We start from the raw sequence: 9,345 nt of genomic DNA on the forward strand, positions 1-9,345 counted from the left end.
CGTAAGCTCTCCGTGAAGTCATACTTTATATATATATGAGTAATTCCAGTGCTATGGATGTGACATTTGCAGTAGAAACTCAAAACATAAATTCACATCGAAAGTATATGTTAACATTATATTGAAACGTTAGTTTATATTTTCCAGAACAACTGACCACAGGGTTATGGGACAAGAAAATTATCAATCTGTAAACATGTTTTGTACTCTAAAGGAAAACAAACATGTGTTATGGATGTGACAAAAAAGTCTGTGGGTTTACAGTCTACAGCAGGGGTCACCAATCTCGGTCCTGGAGGGCCGGTGTCCTGCATATTTTAGCTCCAACCCTAATCAAACACACCTGAACCAGCTAATCAAGCTCTCACTAGGTATACTTGAAACATCAAGGCAGGTGTGTTGAGGCAAGTTGGAGCTAAACCCTGCAGGGACACCGGCCCTCAAGGACCAGGACTGGTGACCCCTGGTCTACAACATGCTTTGTAGAAATTCTGTGAATTAAACTGCACAACCCAACAGAAACAATAATAATCACAATGATAAGAGTCGGCTCTCTGTAAAACAAAAACGATTTTTAAATTTTTTTTTATTTTCACATTTATGAGGAAAAAGTGTGGCTATGGATGTGACAGATGTGAAATTGCCACTTGACTGACTTTGGTAAATCAAATAGAATAGTTTGAAAACATTGATAGAGACATTTGAGTATTTCTGAAGGACTGTAAAATCCTTGCTTACCCAGAATTGGTTTCCGTATTTTGGTGAAAACTTGGCAAGGTTGACATTTGTACAGAATTGTTCATATATATTCTTTTTTTTTATTCAAATGACTTTCTTCAGATGCGAAGGACGCTCCTGTTGGCGCCGGTCCGTCAAACACAAGTGTGGAAGTCAAACAGGAGCCAGTGTCTTCTGATGAAGATGGTGAGTCTGGCTTAGCTCATGTCAAACGGCAGATTCAAAATATATTATGTGTGTTTTAAAGTGTTTTCGTCCATGCGAGATAGATGAAGAATGATGTCTCCTTCAAAATCCTTGACACATGGTCTATACCAGGGGTCGGCAACCCAACAAGAGCCATATTGGAATAAAAAAAAACAAAAAAACAAATATGTCTGGAGCCGCAAAAAATGTAAAGCCTTATATAAGCCTTACAATGAAGGAAACGCATGCTGTATTTATCTATATTAGCTATATTAGCCTACTAAAAAAAATAGTAAGTTGGCTATAAATACGTAATGAGCCTTCATGATTAAATAGCCACTGAAATAAGGTGGTTGGTGTTTATTTCGTTGTCATTTAAACACTTCAGCACAGCCTCTGGTCTTTCAGTGGTATTAATTTGATAATTTCTTCTTGCGGCCCATCAGAGTTCACATACCTGCATAAAAGCGCTTTGAATATCGGTCACATCACAGGCAATTTAGTATGCTGGCACTGAATTAATGTCCTTGGTTTGCTGATCGGTGATGTTACCTGCCATTTTAATAGCCCTTTCCTTCACTGTCTTTGCGGAGAGAGGTATATCTTTCATTTTTTGTATTATCTCGATTTTGTTTTTGAATTCTGCAAATAGGTGTTCTAATATGTTGAATGACTCCTTCATGTAGTCACCATCTGTGTACGGTTTTCCATGCTTTATTATCTTCCGGTTTGTTTACAACAGCCACCTGCCTGGCATCCCGCCCTGCTGATAGAAACGTGTGTAGCAGGCTATGACAATCTTCGTTGACAGAAATGTTGAAATTAAATATTAATTCTACACACTTTTACAGCATTTAAAAAACGTTAAAAATGTTTATCCTCCTATAGAAATCATATTAAAACTGAAAAAATATATTAAACTCCCCCATCTTTTTCCATTTTCAAACATTTTTGAAAAAGCTCCAGGGAGCCACAAGGGCAGCGCTAAAGAGCCGCGGGTTGCTGACCCCTGGTCTATACAAACAAGCACGTTGTACATGATAGTTGTACTATTTAAAACAAACTGCTTAGTTGGGAAAACACTATCAAGTTTCAGAATGGTTGTGTATTTTACAAGGTTATGCATGGTTTAGTTCTTCACCCTCTGGCTGACTTAACTCCATTGAAATCTGCTGAAATGGAGGTGCAGCTAGAGCTGATGCCATTTTTACACTTTAATTTTTTTCTTGTTTTTCTTTTTTTTTCTTTTACAGCATCACATCAGTGGATTTTGATACCACAATCTCTTTTATTTAAGTATAGACCTTTTTCTTAGAATGCAAAACTACCCATAATGCTTTGCTTGTATGCGCAAGGAGGATGCTAAGAACTTCCGGTCAGCAGCTGATGCTTTTAAAGAGTCTCATTCAGACAGCTTTTTAATCTATTTTACTTGCTTTTAACATCTTTAAACTAATACTGCCGTCGATCAGCGCCCCCTCCTGGACTGATTATTTTTTAAAAATGTGATCTAATGGGATGGAAAACTGCAAGGTATTTTTCCCTCATTGTCTGACGGCATCTTGTGCCGTTTAAATGAAGCCTCATCATCGCTAAAGTCAACATTTTCTCTTTCTTTTGAATATATAACCAGCCCAAACAAATGTAAGGGTGAGAGAAGGAGAGAAGGGTGCGCGACGATGCCTATTTGAGGACCGGGAGGGAGACGCGAGATTACCGGGAGATCATCACTCGCTTGTGGGCATACAGAGACTCGCGAAACTTCCTGCCCTACTCATAATTCTCTCTTCATATTGCCATATGCCTATTACATATCCATAAAACACTGTGATATAACCGCGCTCGGATCGGATCGCTTTCTCACTGCAATCGAGCCGCTCCAGAGTTTGTTTCAATCGAGCCGAGAACACCTTATTCAAGCGATCTTGGAGTGATTACTTTGGCGCGGAACAGAGCGCGATTGCCCTGTTCACATATGCCAAACGAACCGCGCTAACTGGGCAAACGAGATACGTTCCGAAACAAAAGTGTAGGTGTGAAAGCACCCTAAATTAAAGTTTTTGCATCACAAAAAACACTCTGTGAGGCACTCAAAACAGTATTGGCACCATGTTGAGAAACGCTGCTCTGGCTGATGACAATTCTTAACGGAAGTTCTTAGCAGCCTAGCGGAAGGCACTGCTCACTATGGCGCCCTCCATGCAGCAACCAAGAAAAAGGTCTATAGTTTGAAGAAATAGATTTTTGTTGTTGTTTTGTTTTGCTGTTGTTGTTTTCCGTTGTTCATTTGAGTTTTGTTTATAATTTGCATTTGTATTTTTGTTGGTTTATAGGCCTATAACATCTGGGAAAGAGACGACCAATGAGAACTTGTGCTAATTCGGGTACATTTACGTTCATGCAGGATGTTGATTAATGTATACTGCTTCTTGTGGTGAAATAAAGAGACTAATTAAAAAAAAAAATACTAAATAGTGCTGTCAAAAGACAAATTGCATCCAAAATAAAAGCTTGCATTTACATAATGTGTGCGCATATTTATTTTACATATACTGTAAATCATACAGTCTCAAACTCAATTCCTGGAGGGCTGCTCCTCGCACAGTTTTGCTCCAAATCTAATTAAACACCTTTGATCCGACTAATCAAGGTGTTCAAGACTCCAAGAGACTATGAAGCAGGTGTGAGTTGGATGTGGTTGAAGCTAAACTATGCAGAGGTGTGGCCCTGCAGGAATGCTGGAGAACCACTGCTGTAAATAAATACACATGTATATATTTGAGAAGCTTATATATTTATTAATTAAATACTTATATGTAATATAAATATATATATATATATATATATATATATATATATATATATATATATATATATATATATATATATATATATACACACACACACACACACACATGGGCAATATCACAAGTGTAGCAGTGTGGGACTGGTGGGAGGTTTACATTGGCTCGAGTCCGCAGGCTGAGTGTCTTAGTGTCCCTCTAGTGGCAATAATACAGCCACATTGCACTGCTACAAGTGTGATATTGCATTTATACAACAGTTTGACAGCATAATCGTGTATATAAAAAAAGAAAATCAAACACGGAGAGTCTGAAAATCCAGCAACAGAAACTGTTGCTACTTCACACACTTCACTTTAGAGCTACTATTTGAATGATTCTCTAGCGTAATGTCTAAAGTGATGACAAAATAGGTGATTTTGCTCACACTTTAAGATTATAAGGCTGAAAGGCACGAAATGCCATCAGTCTACAGAGATTTACCAGTATTTCTCAGTTGCAATCGGGAGATCACAAATACTTAACCCTGAAAATGTCAAAGCAAACACTACCAGAGTACTATGGTATAAATACAGCACAACAACATACAAGAGAGATTGACTTAAGATGTCACTTACCCATTTATAATCATTTAAAATGTACGCAGAAAAAAAATCAGTTTTTTTTCTCCCATAAGGACTTATTATGCAATCTCTGCCGCCATCTTGTGGCGGACCGTGAACTGTCTTTGCTCTACTCAGTATGACAGGCTGATGAATGCCGATGTGCTGCATCTCAGAAATTATGAATATTTAAAATAGCCACCAATCCTTATAAATAAACTGCATAGTTGCAATCTAAACAACTACATTCTCGCCTAAAAAAACCTCAAAAGTGCATTATGTTGTTCAACAGCTGCAATATATGTCGAACTGTAGTCCTCTACTTGCCACTTGTGTGGACGGAGTAACACACAAGGGTGAAGAGGCTGTACGACTGCTGATATATTAGTTTAATATCTCACGGCTATCAGCACACACTAAGTAAATAGAACTTTTTTATTTTGGATGTGTTTAATTGTAATTAATCGGTTGACAGCACTACTAATTAATGACTTTCTGAATTAATCAATGAATGTAACTGCACTGTATTTTTATTTTTGCAGAATTTCAAGTGAAATCTGAAGAAAACGACTTTGCTATAATGGATGAGGTGAAGACTGTTACGGTCTCCTCGTGTCCGTCCAGTCCTATGACTCTAAAAGAGGAAAAATAAGTGCTGTGGATGGAAACCAGGAGTTCTCTCCTGCCAAACACCACACAGATCTTCAGTGTCTATTCAAGACCGCTCCATTTCTGATGCCAAATAAACTGTTTTTGAGAAATATTGATAATATTCAAGACTTACTCCAGAACACTTCAGTCATCATGAATCCACACAACAGCAGTCCATGTGGCTTTTTTAGTTAGTTGCCATAGTCGAGGAGGAAAATATACATTCGCTTTTTTGTGGTAAACCTTCCCTATCAGATGGAACCTGATAGAACTTTCCATCCATTCAGAACATCTCAAACATGACCTACATCTGTTTAGAATCTCCAGAGATGTACAGTTGAAGACTAAAGACTGAAATTTTAATAATATATATGTCGGATCTGGTGGGAAGGTCAATCTCCGATTCCCGAGGCTCTGTACTGTTTGTGGAAATTCAGAATTGACCCAAAACAAACGATCAAGATTGGATAAGATTGGCAATGAAAATTCAGAAACGGGGTTCAACTTGCATACTAAAGGCTACAGAAAATTAATGTAATAAATAAATGAACCAATAATTACCTAATTGGCTAAAAGAAGACAAATTTTACCTACACATTTTAAACATTTTAACTTAACCATTAAATAATTTTATTCAAATATTGTGCAATAACTAGAGCAAGACACAATTTGGGGTCTTTTTTTTTTTTTTTTTACTATTTTTGCAGAATTTTGTAATGGATTGATGGAGAATGATCTTAAGTAACTAAAAAACTTAATACTTTAAATAAAAAATAATATTTTAAATGTAATATTAAGGTGTACAATGCAAATTCAATTAGAACCACTTGTTTGGTAAACAAAGCAAGTCTTGCATCTACTAAAAGACAGCAAATATTACTTTACAAAGCGTATTGTTCATAAATCATATTAACAGTTGCAAATTGCTCAATATTATTACCAAAATTAACATATAAACAATATATATTTATATATATATAAACCTCTACGCAAGTAAATGAACAGTATTTATATTGCATTAAAGCATATTTTACCATAACATACATGATTCTGGCTCGTAGGCAGGGGGTGGTTCGGGTGGTTTAAAAGAACTACCCACCCACTGACATAGGTTCAGTATTTGTCATTGGTCCAGAATTTTTGCCACTGTATTCTCATTTGAACTATTGTGACTGCTATGTCATCATAAATTGTGGAAATAACCCATCAAAGGTTTTAAGAAAACGCACAATATGACATAAGTGAAGTCAACTTTCACTATTGACCGACTGTTGTTTTCTAAGTAACCTAACTTTAATTTTAAATCTTGAACCTTATTCTTGAAAGAAAAAAAAACTATAAAAAGGTCTGAGGCACCAAAAGCAGCCTATTAAAGTTAATTTTAATACTAATTAGTATAAAAATCCACAATCAAAGTTTTCAGGGGTAGCTTAAATAATGTGTCGGTGCTCTTTGTGTAAGGGATTCATCAGAAAAAACATCAAAATCAGTCCAAGGCACTCAAAAAATGTGGAAAAAATAATAAAAAGCCTTTATTGACACGGCTGTTCCTTAAAACTGTGGCTACATCAGGTTACCCTGATGAAGTCAAGTGGTATCAAAACTTGTGTAGGCACAGTTTTAAGAAATAGCCATGTCAGTGAATGCTTTTTAATATTTTTTCCACATTTTACAAGTGCCTTAGACTGACATGTGCTGTTTATACTAATTAAGCTGTTGTTGTTGGATGAATTTTCAAGAGAGGCTAGAAGAAAATCGTGAACAAGCTAATCCAACTAAAATAGTGCTTAAAATTCCACTTATTGGAGTATTTAAACATCATAATTAATAAAAAAATGAGGTGAATAACTGCAAAAAAAAAGTACACATTTTGAGAAAAAAGAACCACCCTTTTAACCAGGCTGGCTACGGGCCTGTGATTGTGTACTTATGAGTAAGGAGAAAATGAGTACAGAAAAAAATAAACAATCCCAGAAAATATATGGTTATGTCAAAGCAGTTATACATGGTTTTGAAGATAATTTATAAAAGGACACCACATGGTAGTGAACTTTGAAATTGAGTCTGTATCCAAAATCGATTCACCATACCTCTCAAATAATGTACTATTTAAGTTAGCAGAGATTTCTACTCGTGTCCAAAATCATAGAGGACAATTTAAAGTGCATTAAATCAATCCCACAATGCACAGTAAGTACACTCGACAGCTAAAAATGTTTATCTAGAATGCACTGCGAGAGTTCGCGCCAAATTAACGTCCGCGTCTGACCACAAGATGGCGTCTAAAGCGCGATGCTGTCAGAGTAAGTTTAAAAATCCAATATTATTCAAAGCAACGTTTGTATACACGATAAGTTTGTGTTTCATTGTTGATAGACAGCAGGCTACGTGTTGAATAACTATCACATGTTTTGACCTGGAAGTTTACAATACAATCCCTCTGAGAGAGCAGCAAAACAAACAAAAGTGCGCAGATACACTCGTTCAAGTGGACTAATGTAGGGAATAGTGAATGAGGCTAGGCTACAAGGGACGATTTGAGATACAGAATGACTCCTATTTTTCTTTACAAACACAAAAGCTAGCATAATAATCCCAATTAATTAAGATCAGATGTTTTGTCTTTGCCATGATGACAGTACGTTCATATTTCTCTATGACACTAGTATTTAGCTTACAGTGCAATTCAATGGCAGGGTTGTGTGGCCAATCGTAAAAAGGGGCTAACAATATTGACCACAGGAGTTTTAACATATTTTTCAATTTTTATTTTTATTTATTCCACCCAAACTAAAAGAAATTGTACTTTCTCCAGGAAAAAAAAGTAAATACTGTGAAAAATACTTTGTTAAACATTACTTTGGAAAATAATTATTTAAAATAATTAAAATTCCACACTCATTTTAGTCTTCAACTGTACATAAACTGTATGATTTTGACCAAACTGTTAGTAGAAAGTAGCCGTGGCACCTACTGGGAGTAGAGTTTCCATCAGGTAGACGATTGTGTGACTCTAGGCTGCAGACTTCAGTTCCAGTCCTCATCAAACTCCTCTATAGGTTCCAAGTAATCCCGAAGACTTTTAGATTAGGTTGATTATTAGTGTTTGTATCAAAGATATACTGATATCCTAGAGTTCAGCTCCAAACGCCTGCATGGAAGTGTGTGTATTGAGTCTGAAGGTCTGGATCATCTCCTCCAGGTGTGTTTAATCATGATTAAAGCTCAACTCTGCAGGACTCTCCTCAAGCAGAAGAACTCAACTATTATTCTACATTTCTGTGTGATTTAGCTACTAAATATGTGTGATTGTTATTTTATGCATTCCCTGCTCTTTAGATTTACTTTGTGTTCACAGCTGCATTTAATATGTTTCAAGATTTTTTTGGTAACCCCCATGAAAACAGTAAATATTGCAGTTTCTTTAAACCATACTATAGTAAAGTGTATTAAATTGTATAGCATCTATAACTCTTTGTTATGAATGCTGCAGTAGTGAGCTTCTAAATGTTTACACTAGAGTAAACTGTGGTGAATTGTAATATATACACCCTTCCTATTGATCATTTTGAGGGATGTAAACAAAAACAATGGTCCTAACATATTTCCTGTTTCAAAATTTTAATTTCTGTAGGATCTGAGAATTCAGAAGGAACCACATATTGATAAATAGCATTATGACAGCTGTTTTACCATTAAGTTATGATTAAATTGCCTCTTGTTAGTTATTAAATAGTTTAATAACAAGCTGGAAATGTTCATGGACCAATGACATAAACACATTGAAATGGTCTATGGCTAGTTATTGGGTCACCTGTTTATATAACTGTAGTGATTGTGTTACCACTATAAAGTTACCAAAACATATTAATTCAAGTACTTTACTATTGTATGGTTCAGAAACACTGTAGTATTTACCATAGTATTTTCGCCACATCTGCTTTTTAAGGCATGTGAATATGCAACAAGCACCGAATCATTTCATTACTATTACAGTGTTACTCTGACACCAATGCTTTTGTTTGTTTGAACACATGGCGTCTCATAATAGATGGGAATATTGTAGGTTCACCAGTAAACAATCTAAAACACGGTGTGATTGGCTGATTGTCCGTCAGTCTCGAGGTCTGGTGTTCTGTCGATTTGTCCTACCTCATCGGATTGCCCTACCTCCCATTCAAAAAGTAGGTAGAACATATTGCTGACACAATATGCTACCTATTAGATTTTGCCACCAGTGTAATTTTTATTGTGATATGAAGCTGTAATATCGCCCTAACCCCAACCTCAGAACTATTCAAATACAGTGTTGGTAGCATAATCTGAGGAGTAGGATGAAATGTCAGGACACTGGCAATATGCAT

The 9,345-nt window shown here is 36.1% G+C and overlaps 1 protein-coding gene across 6 annotated transcripts in view; it reads left to right on the plus strand.

Moving 5' to 3' along the window:
- znf271 (zinc finger protein 271) overlaps window positions 1-9,075 on the plus strand; it is a 31,302-nt gene extending 22,227 nt beyond the window's left edge. For 2 of the 6 annotated variants that reach the window (XM_073941365.1, XM_009297216.5), the window contains exons 11-13: window positions 841-924; window positions 3,258-3,308; window positions 4,873-9,075. In XM_073941365.1, the coding sequence (XP_073797466.1) occupies window positions 841-924; window positions 3,258-3,265 (92 nt within the window). In that variant the 3' untranslated portion in view covers window positions 3,266-3,308; window positions 4,873-9,075. Of the gene's footprint in view, window positions 1-40; window positions 243-840; window positions 925-3,257; window positions 3,447-4,872 lie in introns of those variants that run through there. The other 4 variants (XM_073941363.1, XM_001333296.7, XM_073941364.1 and 1 more) reach the window with 3 other exon arrangements.
- The last annotated feature ends 270 nt before the right edge of the window (window positions 9,076-9,345 follow it).

The sequence above is a fragment of the Danio rerio genome, chromosome 24, assembly GCF_049306965.1.
Source record: "Danio rerio strain Tuebingen ecotype United States chromosome 24, GRCz12tu, whole genome shotgun sequence".
NCBI classification, from domain to species: Eukaryota; Metazoa; Chordata; class Actinopteri; order Cypriniformes; family Danionidae; genus Danio; species Danio rerio.